At 48.6% G+C, this 25,422-nt stretch overlaps 2 protein-coding genes across 2 annotated transcripts; both read right to left on the bottom strand.

The window, feature by feature from the left end:
* Positions 1-428: 428 nt before the first annotated feature.
* Positions 429-24,111, bottom strand: LOC121108020 (olfactory receptor 5B21-like). The gene is made up of 3 exons (XM_040654676.1): positions 24,033-24,111; positions 816-1,435; positions 429-635 (listed from the first exon to the last, which is right to left on the bottom strand). Exons 1-3 carry the CDS (start codon positions 24,109-24,111, stop codon positions 429-431), a joined length of 906 nt encoding a protein of 301 aa, XP_040510610.1.
* A 381-nt stretch (positions 24,112-24,492) lies between these two features.
* Positions 24,493-25,422, bottom strand: LOC112530836 (olfactory receptor 14A16-like; the record flags this gene model as incomplete). The annotated part of the gene is made up of 1 exon (XM_025145369.2): positions 24,493-25,422. A coding segment is annotated over one exon (930 nt), but the record flags the coding sequence as incomplete, so codon positions are not given.

Genomic DNA, 25,422 nt, shown 5'->3' with positions numbered 1-25,422 from the left:
ATGCAAGGACACAGGAGAACAGTTGGAAACTGTAAAGAGAGCAGCACTGAAAAGACCCCGTCCTGCTGCTGCCCGTGGCTGTGGCTCCAGGGCTCCAGAAGCAGCAGCACAACTCAAAGGCAGCAGAGTCCCCACCAGGCACTGACAGACATCCCTCAGGGACACTGCTGCTCCGTGTGACGTTTGTTTCTTAGGTCCTGAGCCTCTTCAGATGATCCAGACCAGATGGGAGAAAAAACAAATGATCCCCTGTGCATTTTGTTATCTCTTCATATAACCTAGTTCTTTAAATAGTATAGGTTCATCACATAGAAGTAAAAATAAGCAAACATAAAGATGGATGATGAATATAATTTAATTGGAATTAAATTTATTATAGGTATGACAAACTGACATGAAGAAGAAACAAAAACACCAGATAAAATCTATCAGGCTTTTCCTAATTGTTTTGTAGTCTTGAGAGCATGATGAACATCTTTCTGATGGTGAAATAGGGCATGTTGGAGTATCTTCCTGAGAGCACCCTTGAGCTCCTGGTTCCTCATGCCGTAAATGAGGGGGTTCAGTGCTGGAGGCACCACCGAATACAGAACAGACACCACCAGGTCCAGGGATGGGGAGAAGATAGTGGGGGACTTCAGATACGCAAACATGGCTGTGCTGACAAACAGGGAGACCACGGCCAAATGAGGGAGGCACGTGGAGAAGGCTTTGTGTCGTCTCTGCTCAGAGGGCATCTTTAGCACAGCCCTGAAGATCTGCACATAGGACACAACAATGAAGACAAAGCACCCAAATAAGACAAGAACACAAGCCATGATAAGCCCAGCTTCCCTGTAGTAGGCATCTGAGCAGGAGAGCTTGAGGATCTGGGGGATTTCACAGAAGAACTGATCCACAGCATTGCCTTGGCACAGAGGCAGGGAAAATGTATTGGCAGTGTGCAGCAGGGAATAGAGAAGCCCAATGCCCCAGGCAGCTGCTGCCATGGTGGCACAAGCTCTAAAGCTTAACAGGATCCCGTAGTGCAGGGGCTTGCAGATGGCAACATAGCGGTCATAAGCCATGACCATGAGAAGATAATATTCTGCCAAGATGAAGAAGACAAAGAAAAAGACCTGTGCAGCACATCCTGCGTAGGAGATGGCCCTGGTGTGCCAGAGGGCATTGGCCATGGCTTTGGGGAGAGTGGTGGAGATGCAGCCCAGGTCGAGGAGGGCGAGGTTGAGGAGGAAGAAGTACATGGGGGTGTGCAGGCGGTGGTCGCAGGCTACGGCAGTGCTGATGAGGCCGTTGCCCAGGAGGGCAGCCAGGTAGATGCCCAGCAAGAGCCAGAAGTGCAGGAGCTGCAGCTGCCGCGTGTCTGCCAACGCCAGGAGGAGGAACTCGCTGATGGAGCTGCTGTTGGGCATCTGTGGTTCCTGGTCAAGGAGTCCTGTTCGGGGTGCAGGAGATAATGGCAAGACAAGAGCATTCTCAGAGTCACTCCTCCTCCTATAATCTTAAAGTTATTCTTTCTTTTAGGACAATGTTCATTTAGCTGCATAACTTCACTTTAAGTTCATAAAGGTCAGCATTCCATAAGCAGAATAAGCTTATAAAGATTTAACCTTCCTCTCATTTTCCAAACTTCTCACATCTTCCGGGTTATTCCCAGCTATTTCAATCTCTCATACCTTTAACCCCACTAATTGTAAAGCCCCCAGCTGCAAACTCTGGGCCCTTAACTTTCTGTTAGAGGAAGCTGTCGTTTTGCTCAATAAGTGCATTATTCATGTCTGCAGAAAGCAATGATGATTTCAGCTGGTTCCAGCCTTTCAGAAATGAGAGGCTGAAAGCACATTCTTGTGACAGTTCACAAAACAAGAGATGGAAAAAAGTGCAATTCAGGAGTCTCAGAGATGCCTTCAAAACTTTTAGAATTCGGCATCCTCTCCTTTTTCCAATGAGTAGGGAAATAGAAAATCCCTGCCTTTTCTCTCCTCTTGCAAGTGCCCTTGGAAACACCCTTTGGTGCAGCGTAGCTGTGAGCCCCTTGCCCCAGGCAGCAGCTGTGGCAGCAGAAGGCCCCTGCCCTGCCCTGCCGGGGGGCTCCTTCCCCCCACACATCTCCCCGCAGCACCCTGGGCAGCTCCCCGGGCAGGCTGAGTGCTGAGCCTGGCAGGCGGCAGAGTCCCTGCCCCGGCACACAGCCCCTGGGGCACAGCAGGGACCCTGCTCTGCACCACAGCCCTGGGCACCCGCCTGCACCCCCGGCTGCACAGCCTGCAGCCGTCCTTGGACATGCAGCCCTCAGGGCTGTGCTCTGACACTGCAGCATGGATACACTCAGTTGAAGGAGGTATTCCTCCACAATAAGCAAACACGGTGTGTCTTCAGCCTGATCTCCTCAGGGTTGTTTTCAAATTCAGTGATCCCTCAGGAAATGTGGCTGCATTGCCTGTAGCCAGAGACTTACTTGTCCGGAGCTGTGAGCAATCTTCCTCCAGTGAGCTCACAGCCTGCTCACACTCTTTTCTGTTCTATCCTCATGCCATTTGCAGATCACACCCCCAGCACTGTTGTGCTGTACAGAAGAGCAGCTCCTGGGCACAGCTGTCTCTCTGCAGCGCTGCCCACTTGTAGAAGCGCCCTGTGTCCCAGGAGCCCAGCCCAGATCAGCAGCAGAGGATGTCATTTTTTTCCTCCCCACTCATCTCTCTTGAGATGTCCCTGGGTCTCCATGGCCAACAGCTCCTGAAAGTCAACAGCATCGTGACTGTACTTTGAAATCTGCTGCATTAACCTCCAAATTTCCAGTTGACAGTGACCAATTCCAGACACATGGTTAGTCGTACCAGAGAGTGTTTGCTAAAACAAAAAACAGCAGACAGACATGGACAGGGAGGGGTGGACTTCCCCTGGGCAGGGCAGTGATCCAGCTGAGGCAGTGCCGGCATCTCACCCCTAGATGGAAACCCTGGGGCTGAAATGGAGTTCAGTTCCCCATGGACCCACAGGAGCTGGGATTCCCCAGGTTCATTTCCGATGTGCACAAGGAGTTGCCAGCATGTGAGCTCCATGCCCCAGGATGTCCATGCTGCTTGGTCAACTAAGAGCCCCACAGTGGGTCCAGTGCCTGAGTGCCGCTATATATAATGGCACACAGCCTATATATATATATGTATACACACTATATATTCATACCGTATATAGAAGCAATATACAGCTCGGCTAACTTCAACAATGTTTCCCAATTAGGTTGTTTAATTATGTGTTTTCACACTAATGAGAAAACCAACACATGCTGAACTAGAAATTTTCGTACGGTAGCAGGCCTGAGCACTTGTTTGGACCACATGGACACAGTTAAATGGCTTCCACAGCTGGACTGAAGCACAAAAGGGATACAGAGTCTTTACGATGGATGGATGAGGAGAACTAGAAGGGAGACTGCCCTCTGTGAGTGTGCACCGAATTCTGCCTGGAATTGGCAGAGCAGCCAGGTCAGAGCAAATGGAAATGGCCAACAGAGGAGCCCAACAGTGTCTGTTCCTGGCTTCCTGATCTGGAAGAGCAAGTGGAAGGTGCCCCCTGGAGACAAATGGGAGCCTCATGTTGTCAGGCCCGTGTCCGCTTTGGGGGCCTTTTTCAGTCTAGTGTGTGCTGCAGGGACAGCACAGCAGGACATACGCCATCCAGGAGATCCCTGGAGAGCACAAATGGTAGCAACCAGACCGTGCCATAGAGGAACCAAAGGGGAGAGGTGCTCTGCTGGATCTCATACTCATCAGCAAGGAAGGGCTGATGGGAAATGTGAAGGTCAAAGGGAACCTGGGCTGCAGTGACAATGGTGGAACTGAGGAACTGAGGAGTCTGAAAGGAGGGCAAAAGACAAACTCACACCTTTGCACTTCAGCAGAGCAGACCTAGGCTTGTTCAAGTATCTGTCGGGTACAGTCCAGCAGGGTAAGGCTCTCAGCTGAACAGGGTCAAAATATGTGGTAACTATCCAAGGATCACATCTTCCAAGCAGAATCAGTCCATTCCAAGGAAGAGGAAGACAAATAAAGATGTCAGAAGTCCTGCAGGAATGGTAATGGACTGACCTGGTCAAACCCAAACACAGAAGGGAAGCATACAGGCAGTGGAAGCAAGAAGAGGTCAGCTGGCAGCAATGCAGAGACTTTGTCCATTGTACCTGCTGAGATGAGTTTGGGAATGTAAGAGTTCAACTGCAATTGAATGTGCCCAGGCATATCACAGACAAGAAGGGCTTGTAGAAGTATGTAGGTGACTAAAGGAAGGCTGGGGAGAATGTGGGCCCAGAGTAGAATGGGGCAGGGAACCTGGTGAGACAGGACATGGAAAAGTTTCTGATACTTCTTTCGTTCCTGACCTCATTGTTTATTAGTTGGACTGGGCTTCTTGGAATCCTAGGTGCCAGAGACAGGTGGGAAATGTTGGTGCAAGGCAGATGTGCCCTTGGTGAAAGAGGAGGTGATCAGGGAACACCTGAGCAAACAGGATTCTGTGTTGGAAGAGGTTGACAAGAACTGTAGGATTTTTGCGTGGCTTGGGTTGGAAGGACCTTAAAGATCATCCAATTCCAACTCCCTTGCTGTGGGCAGGGCTGTCACGCGGTAGATCTGGATGCCTGGGGCCTTTCATGTCTAGAACATCTCCAGGGATGAGGCAGCCACAACTTCTCTGGGCTACCTGTTCCACACCAGCACCATGCCTCACATTATGACCAGCGGTATGTTGGGAATTCCTTCCAAATGTCTAATGTAATCCTCCCTTTTAGTTCATTACCATTCATCTTTGACCTATTATTCAGAAATGATGTAAGAAGTCAGTCTCCAACTTTTTTATTTGAATAAGACCATGGCTAGAAATCATGATCGGGAGTAGTGCCTCCACATTTCAGTTCAACAACACAAGAAAAAAGTCAGCAAGCTGGAGCTGATAAAAATCTGTTCTGAACTTCTCAAACACACTTCTGAACGTCAAATATCCTTTGTGTCCCGTTTCTTTTTAAGTTGAGAATTTCAAACTTCAAAGCGATTTTGAGTATTTTATTTTATTTTTGTTTCGTTTTGCTTTTACAGAACACGCTGTGCTTTCCAGACCTGTGTTTGCAGGACACAGATGCCTTCAGGTGCAGGGACACAGACAGCGGTGCCAGTGCCAATGCCCTGTGACTAATGCCCAGCATCCACCGCTGCTCTACCCTGCTGGGTATTTCATGTTCCTCATCCTCCATGTGGCTCCAGCTCTCCTTAATACATGACCATGCTGAAGGGCATGTTGTCAGCAGGCCATCCGGACACACGCTCTTCCCACTCCATTCCAGACTTCCCCATCCCTTGCTCTTTGTTCACTCAAATACCTCCCAACTGTCTGGCTTATCTGTGACCTTCAGGGAGATTACTGGAACTTGCTCCATCTCTCCAAAGTCTGATGGACTCGCTTGTCAACTCATTCACTGTGATTATATCTATCCCTTCCTATCTCTGTCTAACTCATTTCTTGTACAAATATTCCCTGCAAAAGACAAACACCATTAGGTGCAGATTGGACAAGGCATGCAGTTGATCATGGTGTTTTTCTGTTCATTCAATTGAATGACGTTGCTTTCTGTTTGTGGGCAAAAAAAGAGAAATCTTTCCTTGCCCACGTGCAGCTGGTTCTCTGAGGAAAGGCAGTGGGAGTTGGTGCAAAGGAGGTTTAATGGTGAGCGGGTGACTCCAAAGGAGAAGAGTGATGTGAGGAGAAGGAGGAGAAGTGATGCCAGTCCCATGTGGCCAATGGGAGTAGAAATGGAGTGGGGAAGTTGAGGAGGATGTTTGTCCACACAGTGTCAGAGCAAAGCTCATTAGGGAACATCCTGGATCTGTATCAACTGCCAAGTTGTGTTTTAACTTCTTGTTTAAACACAACCATAAATAAATAAATAAATAAATAAATACACTTCTAAAAGCCCATCAATCTCTTCCTCTTTAAGCTCTTCCTGATACCTCTCCATTTTTCTGTAGAAGTTCTGAACACCTGAAGAAGATGACAATAAGGCACAAGGCACAGGAGAGCTCTTTAGGTTGTAATGGGCCCCAGGGGGCTTTTGCTGCTGAGTCCATCAACCACCAGTGCAGAGAGAAGATAGCATGAAGTGCTCAAGAAGACCAAGTCAGAAGGAACAGAGAAGTTTCTTGGAGTATTAATGGGCCCCACTGAGGGCCACTAACAAGCAGGCTTCCCCAGGGACTTGTTAGAGCAGATAATTGGAAGCCATGGTTACAGGCAGGCAAAGGCACTGGGATGGTGGCTGTGATGCTGAGAATTGCCTCCTTTGTCTTATGAAGCAGAAAGGCCAAGCCCTGATCAGGGCTGACCCTTGGCAGGGAGATCCTGTCCCTCCTGCTGGCTCAGGGCCCTTCCTGGGGCAGTGGGATGGAAGATTGTAGGATGCCAAATGAAAGACAAGGGGACAGCAGCTCCCAGACTCTGCATGCGGAACAGGGGTGCTGTGAGGCCCAAGTCCCATGCAAGCAGTGTGTCTCATCACAGGCTGTGGGATGAACAAGTAGTCAATTGCAGTGAAACTTTGAACTTCAGATCTCCCAGTTCTAGTGCCCTCCTTTGGACAGTCTCCAATAGCTTTATGTCTTTTATGTTCTGCGGTGCCCAGCAGTGCACCCAGTGCTCCAGGTGAGGCTGCAGCAGTGCAGAGCAGAGAGGGACAATCCCTTCCCTCACACAGCTGGCAATGTCGTGCTCAATGCTCCCCAGGGGACGGTTGTCCTTCATGGCTGCCTGGGCACACTGCTGACTCACGCCCAATTTGCTGTTGACCAGGACCCCCAGGCCCTTTCAGTGGGACTGCTCTCCAGTTTCCCATCCCGCAGTCAGTGTGTATGTCCAGGGTTGTTCCTTCCCAGGTGCAGAATCAGGCCCTTGTTCTTGTTATGCTTCATGCGGTTTGTGCTTGCCCAGTTCTCTATCTTGTCCAGATCTCTCTGCAAGTCCTCTCCACCCTCAGTGGAGACAACAACTCCTTCTAATTTGGTATCATCAGCAAACTTGCTCAAAACTTCTTCTAGCACTACATGCAACTCATTCACAAATACGTTTAAGAGTAGTGGCCTTAAAATTGAGCCCTGGGGAACCCTGCTAGTGACCGTCCTATAGCCTGATGGAACCCCATTTACTGTAAGCCTTTTGGCCCCACCCATCCACTCATTATGTTTCTGTCTATGCCGTATGCATACATTTTGTCCAGGCAGATACTGTGAGGAACAGTATCAAAAGCTCTACTGAAGTCCTCAAGGATAACTTCAACTGGCTTCCTTTGGTCAACTACATGGGTGACCTTGTCATTAAAGGACATTAAGTTAAACAGGACCTTCCACTCATGAGTTTGTGTTGGCTGTGACCAATGACAGAATTGTCCTTCAGGGCTTTTTCAGTAACTCCCCGCATCATTTTCTCCATCATATTACCAGGCACTGGAATGAGACTGACAGGTCCATAATTGCCCATGTCTTCTTTCTTTCCCTTTCTTACAATGAGACAACATTTGCCAGCCTCCTGTCAACTGGGAACTGGCATGACCCTAGACTTACTCTGATGCCATTCAAATGTGAGCCTCGAACATACTGAGGTGTCATCAGTGAAAGAATATAAGTATTTCAGAGCTTTGTAATGCCTTGAATGGCAGAGTGTGACACAGACCGAGCAGAGAGGAAGGTCTGGCTCTTCTGTTGTGAGCTCATCCATTTGGTCAGTTTAATAACACGACATGCTCCTCGGGGACAGGTGCAAAAGGCACACTGGGTGCCCTGAGCACAGGGCTGTGGTGGCATTTAGGATGGCCAAGAATACCTCCCTTCTGGCCCTCAGCTGATGCTCAGGAAGGAGGTGTCTATCTCAGAGATTTTCTACCACACTTTACAAGCACCAGCACACAAGCAGGATCACCCCAGGCACCTTGGGCATCACTGAGTGTGTCTGTGTGAGCAATGAAGTCCCTGTTGAATGAAGATCAACCATTCAGATGAAGGGTTCACACACAGACATCTGAACTTTGTGCGCATCTGAACTCGGCTAAGAGGACATATGGCTCCCATGGACCTCTGGGGAACTGATCCCATTTCAGTCCCGGGGTTTCCATCAGCAGATGACATGTCTTAACCTTAGCGTTGGGACGAGACGGTCTGATAGTTGTAGGACAAAGGGAAATGACTTTAAAGTACAGAGAAGAGATTTAGCTTAGCTTTTAAGAAAAAAAATCTACTCTAAGGAAGTGGAAAACGTTGCCCAAAGAAGTTTTGTGTGCCACATCCGTGGAGGCATTCAAGGTCAGAATGGATGGGATCCTGGGCAGCCTGATCCGGTGGTTGGCAGCCCTGCCCATGGCTGGGGGCTTGGAACCAGGTGCACTTTGAAAGCCCCTCCAACCTTAGCCTAATCATTGAGTGATTCTGTAATGTTATGCCTGCACTGCCTCAGCTCTACCACTGCCCAGAACAGGAGAAGTCAACCCCTCCCTGTCCTTATCTGTGTGACCTCTTTCATATTGGTCATGAGCAGAGGTTTCCTGATTTGGCATTTGCTTTCATTGTGGTCTAATTTATTTTCATTGGAACATCCATGCTTTTGGAATCCTGTGGACATGTTGATTAATTGAGCTGACGTTGAAGTACGTTCTGCAGTGATGACCCTTCTGCCTTGCAAGTGCTGTCAGCTCAAGAGGGCCATGGATATCTCCAGGGAGAGCTGTGGGGAGAAGGAAATCACCTCCTCTGATGCTGAGCTGAGCCAGTCCCATGGGACACAGAACGCTCATACAAGTTGCTAGAGCTGAAGGGAGGCAGCTGTGCCCAGGAGCAGCTCTTGTACACTTCAGGTGGCATGGGGAGGAAAGAGAAATTAGAGGAATTTCACAAGCAGTGCATGGTGGCAGCAGGCTGTGAGCTCACTGGAGGAGCATTTTTCACAGCCCTTGATACAGTAAGTGTCTGGCTGAATGCAATGCAGGTGAATTTACAGGAGGGATGGCTAAATTTGGGACATCCCATAGCAGATCAGGCTGCAGACACTCGGTTTCTTTATGATGGAAACAGGTCTGCTCCCAACCAAGGCTTCCGTGAGCACAGCCCTGAGGGCTGTGTGTCCCAGGATGGCTGCAGGCTGTGCAGCCGGGGGTGCAGCCGGGTGCCCAGGGCTGTTGTGCAGAGCAGGGTCCCTGCTGTGCCCCAGGGGCTGTGTGCCGGGGCAGGGACTCTGCTGCCTGCCAGGCTCAGCACTCAGCCTGCCCGGGGAGCTGCCCAGGGCGCTGCGGGGAGATGTGTGGGGGGAAGGAGCCCCCCGGCAGGGCAGGGGCCTTCTGCTGCCACAGCTGCTGCCTGGGGCAGGGGGATCACAGCTACACTGAAACCCAAAATGTTTCCAAGAGCACTTTGCACGAGGAGAGATGAGGCAGGGATTTTCCGTTTCCTATTCTTAGAGAGGAAAAAAGGATTGGAGGCTGAAATCCAAAAGGGGCTGTCAACTTTGAACACACCTCTGAGACTCCTGAATTTTACTTCACTCAGACACTTGTTTTGTATACAGTGACAGAGAATGTGCTTTCTGCCACTCCTTTCTCGAAAGATAGAAGCAGTTGAAATGATTGTCAATTTCTGCAGATATGAATAATGAACAGGCAGCTTTCTCTAGCAGAAATTCATGTGCACAGAGGTTGGGGTTGTGGGATATAAGAGCAGTTGGGGTAAACATGAGAGACATGGAAACATAAAATATCCAGGAATATGGGATAAGATTAGAAAATGAGAGGAAGACAAAAACTCCATAAGCTTCTTCTCCTTATGGATTGCTGAGCTTCATGAAATTAAATTCAGGTAACGGAGCTAATGAACATGGTCCATAAAGAAAGAAAAAGTTTTATAATATAGCCGGAGGTGTGACTGTGAGAACTGCCTTGTCATTATCTTCTGCACCCTGAACAGGACTCCATGCCCAGGAACTGCAGATGCCCAACAGCAGCTCCATCAGCGAGTTCCTCCTCCTGGCGTTGGCAGACACGCGGCAGCTGCAGCTCCTGCACTTCTGGCTCTTGCTGGGCATCTACCTGGCTGCCCTCCTGGGCAACGGCCTCATCAGCACAGCCGTAGCCTGCGACCACCGCCTGCACACCCCCATGTACTTCTTCCTCCTCAACCTCGCCCTCCTCGACCTGGGCTGCATCTCCACCACTCTCCCCAAAGCCATGGTGTCATGGTTTTGTAACTTTGCTATTGGTATTCCACATCATAACATCATGGACAAGAGAGAAGAACTACGTATCCCAGAGGACCTCACGGTCAGAGAAGGAAGACACATCACGGAAGATACGTCATCTGGTTGCGCGCGGTGCTTCTTCACTTTCGCTTGCTGCCGGGAGAGGAGTGGGTGTGCTTTCCAAGCCGGGCGCCTTCATCAAGTAAGGCTTTCGGTTTCGGAAACTCTCTCACTCTCTCTCTCTCTCCCTCTCTATCGCTCTTTCACTCTCTCTCCCTCATTCCATTTGGTTTATTATACTTACTCCCAATTAGATTGTATTGTATCGTGTCATCTTGCATCTCAACATCATAGTTAGTAAAATAAGTTCTCCTTCTTAGATTGTTGCCACCGCTTCGTTTTTCTCGGGAAGTGAAGAGGGAGGGGGGCCCACAAGCCTACCGGCCCCCTGTCACGGGCACAGATCTATCTAGGTAACTCCGTGACAATTTTGGTGGAGAATGCGGGCAAGATTCATCTGAAGCTTTAACGTTAGTAAGAAAAAAAAGGATTTCGTTAGGCCAGACTGTGAGACTACAAAGCATTGCTGGTGCTGGTGTGACCTTCATAGATTAGATTATAGCCTGGGCAGTCCGCCAAACTCCAGACACTGTACCGAGTGGTTCCCGTTTGTTTTTTTTTTTTTTTTTCTCCTTCTCTTCATTCCCCCTTACGTTAGCAGTTATCAACTATGAGGTTGCTCTGTATTGTCAGAGCACTGTATAAGGGATTAAAAGCTATCATGTTCCTTGCCAGTTACCGGTCTATAATTAACCTCTTCATGTCTTGCTGTGGAGTTGTATTCATATACAACCAAGTGAGGGCCCTGATAGAGGCACCTGCCTGGTGGCTTTATGCAATGTGGTATAATTTGAATTTTGAGACCTTCGAACCGGTTTCTAGGCTTCCCTCCCAGTTTGTTGAACGTTTTTCGAATACCGAGTCAGTGCTCATATTTTCGTGCATATTATCGATATCTTTGAATATATTCCTCTTCATTCGTGCTAAGTGGAAGGAGCCTCCTCCAAGACCAGAGAATGATGACTGGCAAGGAATATGGAAAGGTTTAGGAAGAATCTTAGAACCGTGGGGACCCACCGTGCCATGGGATTTCACCCCTGAACATCTGTGGGATCCTGAGAAACTGAGCCAGCATTTGAGTCAGGGGCAGTGCGGCTTAGATAGATCAAAGGAGGCACGGCTCATCTGGGGCTTGGCTTGTGCCTACCGCGCCCTGTATAGTACTGTTCTGGAGAGAGACAGTTTCCGAGCGGAGGTGCAAGCCGAAGGGGGAAATCTCCAAGTCAGACCTGATCAGTCACAACAGACACCAGTAACAGTGTCAGTAGCCCCTGTAGAAGGCAAGAAATGGAAGCGGGTGTCCTCGCGTCTAGAGCGAAAAAAGGAAGAAGAAGAAGAAGGAGAGGAAGTGGAAGAGGAGGTGGTAGAGGAAGATTCAGGTGAGGGGACTTCCTCAGAACCAAGAAAAGCAAAAGCAAAGACTAAGAGGCACGAAGAGGACAGCGATGAAGAGGAGATCTCTATTACTGTTCGTCGACCTCTCAAGATGTCTGAGATCCTAAGCTCAAGAAAGGAATTTGAACGACGCCCGAATGAAACTGTTGTCACCTGGTTGCTTCGTTGTTGGGATAGTGGGGCCAGTAGCTTGTCTCTAGATGGTAATGAAGCACGCCAATTAGGAGACATTGCCGGAGACAAATCCATCGACAGAGCAATTAGTAGATGTTTGGATGAAGCTGCAACCCTCTGGGACCGAATACTAATAGCTGTGAAGGAAAGGTATCCCTACAAAGAACTTCTGCAGCCTGCAAAGAAAACGTGGAATACAATTGAGAGAGGTATCCAGTATTTGAGGGAAATAGCCCTGGTGGAAATGCTATATGAGTCTAATTTTGTTCCTAATGATCCACGCCAAAACCATGATCCGGAGAGAGTGAGGACAACACCTGAAATATGGCAAAAACTTACGAGAGCAGCACCAGACAGATACGCCCCCACACTATTAGCCACATTCCACAGATACGAGGACCAACAGAGAAGACCCCTAGTCTTCGAATTGATTCTTACACTCCAAAACTATGAGCAGCATCTACCTCCAACCCACGTTTCCATTTCAGCCGTCACAGAGTTAGCAAACAGACTGGGTGATGTAGAAGAGCAGATGTCCCTATTGATTAATCGTGATGAACCTGTAGAACCCGTAATAGTATCGGAAACGTTTGACGACGATCAAGATAAGCAAAGGGGCCTAATGAAAGAGCTTATCAAACTAATGAAAATCCAATTAATTAAAGAAGATGGATCCCCCTCCTCACCTGTAACATCAAAAATTTCAGCTACCGAAGGCAAACGCTTTCCTGCTCGAGTGAGAAACAACAACAGGACGGCTTCGCGTGTTGCCTTGTGGCGTTATCTCCGTGACCATGGAGAAGATATGAGGAAGTGGCACGATCAAGATACTCCCGTACTGCGAGCACGGGTGAGAGAATTACAGAACAGACCAACCACCAGTGTAGTTGCTCCAGTTACCACAGGTAATGAACAGAGGGGCCCTGCCCTCAGTCAGGGGAGGGAGAGGGATAACAGAGTTTATTGGACTGTGTGGATCCGATGGCCTGGCACATCAGAACCACAGAAATATAAGGCATTGGTGGATACCGGTGCACAGTGCACTCTAATGCCCTCGAATCATGAAGGGACAGAATCAGTCCATATTTCTGGAGTGACTGGGGGTTCTCAAGAACTGACTGTGTTGGAGGCCAAAATAAGCCTCACTGGTAAAGACTGGCAAAAGCATCCTATTGTGACTGGCCCAGGGGCTCCATGCATACTGGGTATTGATTACCTCAGAAGGGGGCATTTCAAGGATCCTAAGGGGTATCGATGGGCCTTTGGAATAGCTGCTGTAGATACAGACAACATTAAGCAGCTATCTGTTTTGCCTGGCCTGTCAGAAGATCCGTCTGCTGTGGGGTTGCTGCAAGTAAAAGAGCAGCAGGTACCAATTGCCACAAAAGCAGTGCATAGACGGCAGTATCGAACCAACAGGGATTCCTTGCTCCCTATTCATAAGTTGATTCGTCAACTAGAAAGTCAAGGAGTGATCAGCAGAACCCATTCACCTTTTAACAGCCCCATATGGCCAGTGCGTAAAGCCAGTGGAGAATGGAGGCTGACGGTAGACTACCGTGGCCTGAATGAAGTCACACCCCCTCTGAGTGCTGCTGTGCCGGACATGCTAGAACTCCAATATGAATTGGAGTCAAAAGCAGCCAAGTGGTATGCCACCATTGACATCGCTAATGCCTTCTTTTCCATTCCTCTGGCCAGAGAGTGCAGGCCACAGTTCGCCTTCACCTGGAGGGGCATTCAGTATACTTGGAACCGTTTGCCCCAGGGGTGGAAACACAGCCCAACCATTTGCCACGGATTAATCCAAACTGTATTGGAACAGGGCAGTGCTCCTGAGCATCTGCAATACATTGATGATATTGTTGTGTGGGGCGATACAGCAGAAGATGTTTTTAAGAAAGGAGAGCAAATAATCCAAATTCTTCTGCAAGCTGGTTTTGCTATTAAGCGAAGCAAAGTGAAAGGACCTGCCCAGGAGATTCAGTTCCTAGGTATAAAGTGGCAAGATGGGCGCCGTCACATCCCAGCAGATGTGATTGACAAAATCACTGCCATGTCTCCACCCATTAATAAGAAAGAGACACAATCTTTTCTGGGTGTAGTGGGCTTTTGGAGGATGCATGTTCCAAACTATAGCCTTATTGTAAGCCCCCTGTATCAAGTGACGCGGAAGAAGAATGATTTTACATGGGGTCCTGAACAGCAGCAGGCTTTTGAGCAGATCAAACATGAGATAGCCCGTGCCGTGGCTCTGGGGCCAGTACGGATGGGACAGGATGTAAAGAACATCCTCTACACTGCTGCTGGAGAGAAAGGTCCCACCTGGAGCTTGTGGCAAAGAACCTCAGGGGAGACCCGAGGCCGACCCCTGGGATTCTGGAGTCGAGCATACAGGGGGTCTGAAGAGTGCTACACCCCAACTGAGAAGGAAATCTTAGCCGCGTATGAGGGGGTTAGGGCTGCTTCCGAAGTAGTCGGTACTGAGACACAGCTCCTCCTGGCACCTCGACTGCCAGTGCTGAACTGGATGTTTAAAGGAAAGATTCCCTCCACCCATCATGCTACTGATGCCACTTGGAGCAAGTGGATTGCACTGATTACACAACGAGCTCGAATGGGGAACTTCAGTCGTCCAGGAATCTTAGAGGTGATCATGGGCTGGCCTGAAGGTAAAAAGTTTGAAACATCACCAGGAGAAGAGGTATCACGTGCCAAAGAGGCCCCACCATATAATGAACTACCAGGAAATGAAAAGAAATATGCCCTGTTCACAGATGGATCGTGTCGTATTGTTGGGAAGTATCGCAGATGGAAAGCTGCTGTGTGGAGCCCCGTGCGACAAGTTGCAGAGGCCACTGAAGGAAAAGGAGAATCAAGTCAGTTTGCAGAGGTCAAGGCTGTCCAACTAGCCTTAGATGTCGCTGAACGGGAGGGGTGGCCAGTGCTTTATCTTTATACTGATTCATGGATGGTGGCGAATGCCTTATGGGGGTGGTTACAGCAGTGGGAGCAAAATAACTGGCAACGGAGAGGTAAACCTATTTGGTCTGCTGAACTGTGGAAAGACATTGCTGCCCGAATAAAGAATATGGTGGTAAAGGTGCGCCACGTAGATGCTCATGTGCCCAAGAGTCGGGCTACGGAAGAACAGAAAAATAACCATCACGTAGATCAGGCAGCCAAAATTGAGGTGGCTCAAATAGACTTGGACTGGCAGAACAAGGGAGAATTATTTCTAGCTCGGTGGGCCCATGAGACCTCGGGCCATCAAGGGAGAGATGCAACGTATAAGTGGGCTAGAGACCGAGGGGTGGACTTAACTATGGATGCTATTGCACAAGTTATTCATGACTGTGAAACATGCGCCATAATCAAACAAGCCAAGAGGATGAAACCTCTCTGGGAGGAAGGGCGATGGCAAAAGTATAAATATGGGGAGGCATGGCAGATTGACTATATCACCTTGCCACGATCCTGCAATGGTAAGCGTTATGTGCTCACCATGGTGGAAGCGACCACTGGGTGGCTTGAAACATATGCAGTACCCCATGCTACCGCCAGAAATACCATATTAGGTCTGGAGAAACAAGTTCTGTGGCGACATGGCACCCCAGAAAGAATTGAATCAGATAATGGGACTCATTTTAAAAATTCTCTTATAAATACTTGGGCCAAAGAACATGGCATTGAATGGATTTATCATATTCCCTATCATGCACCAGCTTCTGGTAAGATTGAACGATACAATGGGTTGTTAAAAACTATGCTGAAGGCAATGGGCGGTGGAACATTTAAGCACTGGGAGAAGCATCTGGCAGAAGCCACCTGGTTGGTCAACACCAGGGGATCTATCAATCGTGATGGTCCTACCCATTCCAGCTCCCTACATACTGTAGAGGGAGATAAGGTCCCTGTAGTACATGTAAAGAGCATGTTGGGAAAAGCAGTTTGGGTCCTTCCAGCCTCTGGAAAGGGCAGACCTCTCCGTGGAACTGTTTTTGCCCAGGGACCTGGCTCCACTTGGTGGGTGATGCAGAAAGATGGGGATGTTCAATGTGTACCACAAGGGAATTTGATGTTGGGGGAGTGCAGTCAGTAGTTCTATGTATATGTATTAAGCATGATATAATGATGTAGAATAAGGGGTGGAATGTCATGGTTTTGTAACTTCGCTATTGGTATTCCACATCATAACATCATGGACAAAAGAGAAGAACTACGTATCCTAGAGGACCTCACGGTCAGAGAAGGAAGACACATCACGGAAGATACGTCATCTGGTTGCGCGCGGTGCTTCTTCACTTTCGCTTGCTGCCGGGAGAGGAGTGGGTGTGCTTTCCAAGCCGGGCGCCTTCATCAAGTAAGGCTTTCGGTTTCGGAAACTCTCTCACTCTCTCTCTCTCTCCCTCTCTATCGCTCTTTCGCTCTCTCTCCCTCATTCCATTTGGTTTATTATACTTACTCCCAATTAGATTGTATTGTATCGTGTCATCTTGCATCTCAACATCATAGTTAGTAAAATAAGTTCTCCTTCTTAGATTGTTGCCACCGCTTCGTTTTTCTCGGGAAGTGAAGGGGGAGGGGGGCCCACAAGCCTACCGGCCCCCTGTCACGGGCACAGATCTATCTAGGTAACTCCGTGACAGAGGGTTCTGTAGTGTTGTTGCTGAGCCAGCAGGGTATTTGAGAGGGACTCAGCAGTAGAGATCCCATCCAGTCGGAACTGCCTCCCACCCTGAGCAGCACAGGGCCAGCCTGGTGTCCCATGGCACCACACCTCCCTCGCTCTGCAGAGCATCTTCACCAGCTCAGGGCCCTACAGGGAGCACAGGGAGGGAAGAAGGAGGGAACCAGGAGCTGCTGCCAGGCCTGCATGGATACACTGCCCTGAGCAAGGCTGTGTGGGAGGAGGGCTGGGCCTGGAGAAGGTCTATGGAGCATTGCTGTGTGTTTGAGTGTCATGGAGTTATCTAGATCAATCTGTGACCGTGATAGGAAGGCACTAGGCCTGTGGGCCTCCTGGTCCCAAAAATGGAAAGGGAAAAGAGGGTAGGGAGATGGGACCTTGGCTCAAAAACAGAACAGTGGCAGCGATCTAAGGAGGAAAACTTAGTTTTACTAAGTAAGATTTGGAATGCTAGATCACACAATATAATACAATCTAATTGAAACTGAGGCTAATAAATCAAATAAAATAAGAGAGACAGTTTCTGAAACCGAAAGGCCTACTTTGAACTGAAGGCGCACGGCTGGGAGGCAGACCCACACACTGCCAGGCAGTGAGCGAGAGAGAGCTCGTGTCCGAGTGTGAGATTCTGTGACTTCCTTCCATGACGTATCTTCCTCTCTGACCATGAAGTCCCATGGGATACGTAGTTCTTCTCTTCTGAGAACCAGGTATCCAGAAAGTTGTCAGTCCATGGAACTGTAGTATTAAATCATTAGTTACCCATGTTGTGAATGATGTTATGATGTGGAATACCAACAGCAAAATTACCAAATCATGGCATTCCACCCCTCATTCTACATCATTACATCATGCCTAATATATATACATATATACAAAAATCAATAATTCAAATGAATCACATACACATCTATATTCATATATATACATAGAATTACTGACTGCACCCCCCCAACATCAAATTCCCTTGTGGTACACATTGAACATCCCCATCTTTCTGCATCACCCACCAAGTGCACCCAGCTCCCTGGGCAAAACCACATCCATGGAGAGGTTTGCCCTTTCCAGAGGCTGGAAGGACCCAAACAGCTTTTCCCAACATGCTCTTTCCATGTACTACAGGGACCTTATCTCCCTCTACAGTATGTATGGAGCTGGATTGGGCAGGACCATCTCGACTGATAGACCCACTAGCACTGACCAACCAGGTGGCTTCTGCCAAATGCTTCTCCCAGTGCTTAAATGTTATACCACCCATTGCTTTAAGCATAGTTTTTTTACAACCCATCGTATCGTTCAATTTTACCAGAAGCTGGTGCATGATAGGGGATGTGATAAATCCACTCAGTGCCATGATTTGAAATGAGTCCCATTATCTAATTCAGTACTTTCTGGAGTGCCGTGTCACCACAGGACTTGTTTGTCCAGACCTAATATGGTGTTTCTGGCGGTAGCATGGGGTACTGCATATGTATCAAGCCAACCAGTGGTTGCCTCCACCATGGGAAGCACATAACACTTACCATTGCAAGAGTGTGGCAAGTTCATAGAATCGACCTGCCATGCCTCCCCATATTTATACTTCTGCCATGGCCCTTCCTTCCAGAGTGGTTTCATCCTCTTGGCTTGTTTAATTAATTATGGCACATGTTTCACAGTCATGAATAACCTGTGCAACAGCGTCCATAGTTAAGTCCACCCCTGGGTCTCTAGCCCATTTATATGTCGTGTCTCTTCTTGATGGTCTGAGGTCTCATGGGCCCACCAGGCTAGGAATAATTCTCCCTTGTTCTGCCAGTCCAAGTCTATTTGAGCCACCTCAGTTCTGGCAGCTTGCTTTACCTGATGGTTATTTTGCTGTTCCTCACTAGCCCGACTCTTGGGCACATGGGCATCTACGTGACACACCTTTATAACCATATTTTTTGTTCAGGCAGCAATGTCTGTCCACAGTTCAGCTGCCCAAATAGGTTTACCCTTCAGTTGCCATTTATTTTTCTCCCACTGCTGTAACCACCGCCATAAGGCATTTGCCACCCCCATGAGTCAGTGTAACGATAAAGCATTGGCCACCTCTCCTGTTCAGCAACATCTAAGGCCAGTTGGACAGCCTTTACCTCTGTGAGCTGACTTGCTTCTCCTTTTCCTTCAGTGGCCTCTGTAACCTGACGTGTGGGGCTCCACACAGCAGCTTTCCATCTGCGATGCTTCCCCACAATACGACACGATCCATCCATGAACAGGGCACATTTCTTTTTATTTTCTGGTAGTTTATTGTATGGTGGGGCCTCTTTAGCATGTGATACCTCTGCTGCCCGTGATGTTCCAAACATTTTACCTTCAGGCCAGTCCATGATCTCCTCTAGGATTCCTAGATGGCAGAGGTTCCCCATCCACACTCATTGCATAATGAACACAATCCACTTGCTCCGTGTGGCATCAGCAGCATGATGGGTGGAGGGGACCTTTCCTTTAAACATCCAGTTCAGCACTGGCAGCTGAGGTGCCAAAAGGAGCTGTGTTTCAGTGCCAATTATTCCACAAGTAGCCTGAACCCCTCATTTGCTGCTAAGATCTCCTTTTCAGTTGCAGTGTAGCCCTTACCTTCTGACCCCCTGTATGCCCGACTCCAGAATCCCAGGGGTCGGCCTCAGGTCTCTCCTGAGGCTCTTTGCCACAGGCTCCAAGTGGGACCTTTCTCTCCAGCAGCAGCGTAGAGGACGTTTTTTACATCCTGTCCCATCCGTACTGGCCCCAGGGCCAAAGCACAGGCTATCTAGCTGCAACTGCGGCTTCCCAGCAACTGCAGGTCTGGATGATGGTGGTGTATGAGGTCTATAGGGGATGTCTCTTTCTTAATCACTACCACTAACGTCATGCAGTAATGAGTAGATGCATTACCTTGCTTATTTTCTGTAATGTTAAGCTTATCCATTGACTATAGGCGCAGCTTTATTTTTGTATTACTTTGAAATGGACAGTAAAATGAGCCTATCCCTTCTGTTGGTGTCTGTGTCCTTACTGTCGACCCCGTCAGATTGCAAAACATATGCATATGAAATTCATTGGCAAATGCATTCATTCTTTACCAAAAACTCACTAATATACACTAACGTCTCCCTGGGCATGCACAGTTGCATCTTAGGTAGAGGTACAGTGACTTGCTTCCTCCCCTTTATTTCTCCTTCAGCTTAATTGCTGTGACTTTTGGCCCGCCTTTAACTGTTTTTCCCCAGTTTAGCAAGTTTCCTTTGCTTGTTATGCCATAATGAACAACTTTCTATCTTGGGACACTGTAACTCACAACAATTTATATGAAAGCCAAGAAAAAGTCCTTGCTCCTGGTGGATGCAAAGATTATAGTATTCTTATAGTGACTTCAGAGCTTCAGTGAAGCAGGATCGTTGAGAAAAAACAAGGCTGTTTTGCACACCAAGCAAGGCTGAACTGGGAAGTTTTAGATCTGGCACACACTGATTCCTTTTACTTAAGTAATATCTTGGTCCTTAAGCTAATAAACTGATTCGTATTGCTAGGCCCCCTATATTATGTTCATCACTTGAAAAAATGCATAGCTGATGGTGGAGACTCTGTTGAAAAACAGTGCTTTGTAGATGAGAATTTGCACTGTCAAGTAATGCTCTTGTGCACTTTCTGTTGTCATTTCCATGGAAATTTCCATGGAAACAAATAGGAGGCATTCCTTTTGGAGCGACCTACATATATGCGCCCCCAGATAATTCTACTCAGTAAATGTGGCCCAGGCAAGCCAAAAGGTTGGAGGTTTGTGCCTCACAGGTTACCCTGGGACTGTGAAACTGCCTCCTCAAACCAAGGTGATCCCCATCAAAGCAACAAGCCTTTTCAGAGAGCAGCCCCGTGAGTGAATTGCTGCGCCCTGCTCTGGGATAGGCATCCATCCTTCTTTCTGCCCTTGCCTTGAGGACTGTCAGAAGGGAACATGTCACGCCCCACACATAAAGGGAGGGAGAGGTGCCCAGATTCACAGCCCCTGGTTAGATAACAGTGAAATTGACACAGTCCAAACATAGTCATCAGTTTTAATGACAATCTCTGCACTATCAGTATCTTAAAGGTAGTGGTACTTTTACAATCATTCCATTTGCTAAAAGCTAAACTTTGTGATGTTACAAGAAATCAAAGTAAGCATGGTGTAATGTGAAGTAAGCCTAATCTTTATGAGAGGACAAGAATGAAAAGAGAGAGACAGAGTGAGAAGAGAGAGATAGAGGGACAGAGAAAAATATTACTGGTCCGCATTTGGATGTAGGTCCAGCCAACAGATGTGGGGGGTCCTTGGCATGTGAGCATGCTTGTTCCATAGATCTGTAGCATGAAAACCTCAAATAAGATCCTCAAGGATCACTCTGGCATCCTTCTTTGGCTCCTAGATGTACAGGTGTGCCATCCCGGGCTGAGAGTGAGTTGGCAATAAACAAGTCCATCAAAAACAAGTTTGCAGTCAGAACTTCGAATAGCACAATGGGAACGTTTTGGACAGAGCAAGGCCATCTCATTTTTCACAGCACTCTCCTCTCTCAAGTCTCCAGCCTTCAGTCTGTTGATATGGCAATGCCCTTCCAAGCCTTTGAGACAATTCCAGGCACACCTCAGGAAAAGTGTTTCTCCATGGTCTGCTACGTAACGCAGGACCTGAGGGCTGACACAACTGCAAGGAGAAAGGAGAACAGTGTGGTGCTGCAAAGAGAGCAGCACTGAAAAGACCCCGTGCTGCTGCTGCCCATGGCCGTGGCTCCAGGGAAGCAGCAGCAGCACAACTGAAAGGCAGCAGAGAGGGAGAGGCCACCGGGCGGTGAGGGGCAGCCCCACAGACAGCAGGGCTGCAGCTCCGTGTGGCAGTTGGGCTCTTGGTTCCTACACCCCTCCTGTGTGCAGGGCTGCTCTCTGGGATCCAGAGGAGGTGGGAGCTGAGATCAATGATATTCTGATGATGTCTTTATTGATTCAAAGAGCCAGGTTTCTTTTGTCCATTAGGATTGCCAGCCAGAGGACAAAGGTAGAAAATAAAGAAGAAATGTGATGAACAGCACTGATTCATTGGAATTAGAATTACCATAGGAACAACAAAGCAGGAGTGAGGGCAAAAGAGATGAAATAAAGGCAGTCCGAGCTTTTCAATTTTACTGATGCGGAAGCAATATATCTCCAAACAGTGTCCTGAGAGCTTGCTTGATCTCGTGGTTCCTCATGCTGTAGATGATGGGGTTCATGACTGGAGGTACCACTGTGTATAACACAGCCCACACCAGGTCCAGGGATGGGGAGGAGATAGAGGGGGGTTTCAGGTAGGGTAGGCAAACATGCAAGTGGTGACAAAGAGGGAAACCACAGCCAGGTGAGGGAGGCACGTGGAGAAGGCTTTGTGCCCTTCCTGCTCAGAGGCCATCATCAGCACAGCCCTGAAGATCGGCACATAAGAGAATAGAATGAAAGAAAAACATCCAAAAAATTATTAAGGCACTAAATATGATGATTAGAAATTCCCTGAGGTAAGAAACAGAGCAGGAGAGCTTGAGGATCTGGGGGATTTCACAGAAGAACCGGTTGATGGCAATGCCTTGGCAGAGTGGTTGATGGCAATGCCTTGGCAGAGTGGCAGTGAAAATGTATTGGCAGTTTGCATCAGGGAATAGAGAACCCCGGTGCCCCAGGCAGCTGCTGCCATGATGGCACAAGCTCTGCTGCCCAGGAGAGCAGGGCAGTTATCCAACTGAGGCAATTGCAGGCATCTCATCCCTAGATGGAAACCCTGGGGCTGAAATGGGATTCAGCTCTCCACAGACCCACAGGAGCTGGGATTCCTCTGGTTCAGTTCTGGTGTGCACAAGGAGTTGCCTGCATGTGAGCTCCTGCTCAGAGTCCTTGGTCCTTCAGCGGGGAGTCAGTTGCTCACACACAGACCCTGGGTGGTGACCAAGGTGCCATCGGTGCACCAGGATGTATGCTGGTGCTTGTAAAGTGTGTGGGAAATCCCTGTGATAGACACCTCCTTCCTGAGCATCATCTGAGGGCCAGAGAGGAGATAGAGGTATTCTTGGCCATCCTAAATGACAACAGACCCCTGCATTTGGGCTGCTCAAGTGTGCATTTTTCACTTGTCTCCATAGAGTATGCAGAGCTATGCAGCTGACTAAATGGATGAAAGCAGAGCCAAATCTTTTTCTCTTCTTCAACAGCTGCATATTCTGGACCTCAAGGCACTACAAAGCTAACACACATGTTTATTCAACTGATGAAACCTCAGTTTTAGTGGGATCTTACATGAATGGCATCAGAAGCAGCCGAGTGTCATGGCAGTTCCCTGGGCTGTCCAGCACACTCACATGCAGCTGCAAATGCAGCACAGGGCCTTCAGGAAAGCCATGCCCTAGGAGCGTCCGTGCTGCTTGGACAAGCCTGAGCCCCACAATGGATCTAATGTCTATTTACCACCTTCTGAATACAAATATCATAAATGAGCTATCCAGCCAGGCTAAATCCAATGGTGCTTCCCCATTAGGGTGGTTTCTTATTTGTTTTTACACTAATGAGAAAACCAAAACATGCTGAACTAGAAATTTTTGTATGGTAGCAGGCCTGAGCACTTGTTTGGACCACAGGGACACGGTTAAATGGCTTTCAGAACTGGACTGAAGCACAAAAGGGATACAGAGTCTCTATGATGAATGGGCGAGGAGACAAGGAAGGGCGACTGCCCTCTGTGAGGGTGCACTGAGCTCTGCCTGCGGATGGCAGAGCAGCCAGGTCAGAGAGAAAGGAAATGGCCAACTGAGGAGCCCAACAGTGTCTGTTCCTGGCTTCCTGATCAGGAAGAACAAGTGGAAGGTGCCCTCTACAGACAGATTGGAGCCTCATGTTGCCAGGCCCTTGTCCACATTTTGGGCCTTTTCCACTCTAGTATCTGCTGCAGGGACAGCACAGCAGGGCATACACCATCCAGAAGATCCCTGGAGGGGACATATGGCAGTTTCCTTACCCAAGCCATAGAGGAACCAATGGGGAGAGGTACTCTGCTGGGTACCTGTGGGGAATGCTGTAAGAAAGATGTAGGCTACAAAAGGAAGGCTGGGGAGAATGTGGGCCACAGTAGAATGGGGCAGGGAACCTGGTGAGACAGGACATAGAAAAGTCTCTGATACTCCTTTCCTTCCTGACCTCACTGTTGATTAGTTGGACTGGGCTTCTTGGAATCCTAGGTGCCAGAGACAGGAGGGAAACGTTGGTGCAAGGCTGATGTGCCCTTGGTGATAGAGGAGTAGATCAGGGAATGCCTAATCAAACAAGATCCTGAGTTGGAAGAGTGACAGGAATCACAGAATCCTTGAGCAGATTGGGTTGGAAGGACCATAAATACCAGTTCCATCCAGTTCCAACTCCCTTGCTGTGGGCAGAGCTGTCAGCCGGTACATCTGGATGCCTGGGGCCCGTGACATCATGAACATCTGCAGGGATGGGGCAGCCACAACTTCTCTGGGCTACCTGTTCCACACCTGTACCGTGCCTCACATCAAGAAATGTAAGAAATGCCTTCCAAACATCAGATGTAATGTCCGTGGCTGTACCCCCCCCACATCCAGATGAGGCAGGAAGAGAGAAGACCAAAGGAAAAGTACAATCTGAAAGCTTTTTAAGTATCTCTTAACTTATTCAGGGAGCCTGGTTCCATGTTTACATGAGCTCTTGGTGTGAGAAAACAGAAAGTGGAAGGGAAAGAAGAAGTGGAATGGACTGCAACATTTGTACAGATTATGGTATCACACTTACACACACACAAAATCAAACATACATAAAAAATACAGAACAATCACTGAGAATCATGTGAGGCAGATGTGCACTTTATTGAAGCTGGAATAGTGCACATTTTGCAACACTTTGCTGAGGGCATGCTTGATCTCCTTGTTCCTCATGCTGTAGATTATAGGGTTCAGGGTTGGAGGGAGAACAGAATACAGAAATGACACCATCAGATCCAGGAATGGGGAGGAGTTTGAGAAGGGCTTCAGTTGGGCAAAAATGCCAGTGCTGAGAAACAGGGAGACCACGGCCAGGTGAGGGAGGCACGTGGAGAAGGCTTTGTGCCATCCCTGCTCAGAGGGCATCCTCAGCACAGCCCTGAAGATCTGCACGTAGGAGAAAAGAATGAAAACAAAACACCCAGATGCTAAAGAAGCACTAACCCCAAGAAGCCAAGTTTCTCTGAGATAGGATTCTGAGCAGGAGAGCTTGAGGATCTGGGGGATTTCACAGAAGAACTGATCCACAGCATTGCCTTGGCACAGAGGCAGGGAAAATGTACTGGCAGTGTGCAGCACGGAATTAAGGACCCCAGTGCCCCAGGCAGCTGCTGCCATGGTGGCACAAGCTCTGCTGCCCAGCAGGATCCCGTAGTGCAGGGGCTTGCAGATGGCAACGTAGCGGTCATAGGACATGATGGTGAGAAGGGAATATTCTGCTGAGAGGAAGAAGAGAAAGAAAAAGAGCTGTGCAGCACATCCTGCGTAGGAGATGTGCCTGGTGTGCCAGAGGGCATTGGCCATGGCTTTGGGGAGAGTGGTGGAGATGCAGCCCAGGTCGAGGAGGGCGAGGTTGAGGAGGAAGAAGTACATGGGGGTGTGCAGGCGGTGGTCGCAGGCTACGGCTGTGCTGATGAGGCCGTTGCCCAGGAGGGCAGCCAGGTAGATGCCCAGCAAGAGCCAGAAGTGCAGGAGCTGCAGCTGCCGCGTGTCTGCCAACGCCAGGAGGAG

This window comes from Gallus gallus, chromosome 33, assembly GCF_016699485.2.
Source record: "Gallus gallus isolate bGalGal1 chromosome 33, bGalGal1.mat.broiler.GRCg7b, whole genome shotgun sequence".
Classification (NCBI taxonomy): Eukaryota; Metazoa; Chordata; class Aves; order Galliformes; family Phasianidae; genus Gallus; species Gallus gallus.
This window is presented reverse-complemented; position numbering and strand designations above follow the sequence as displayed.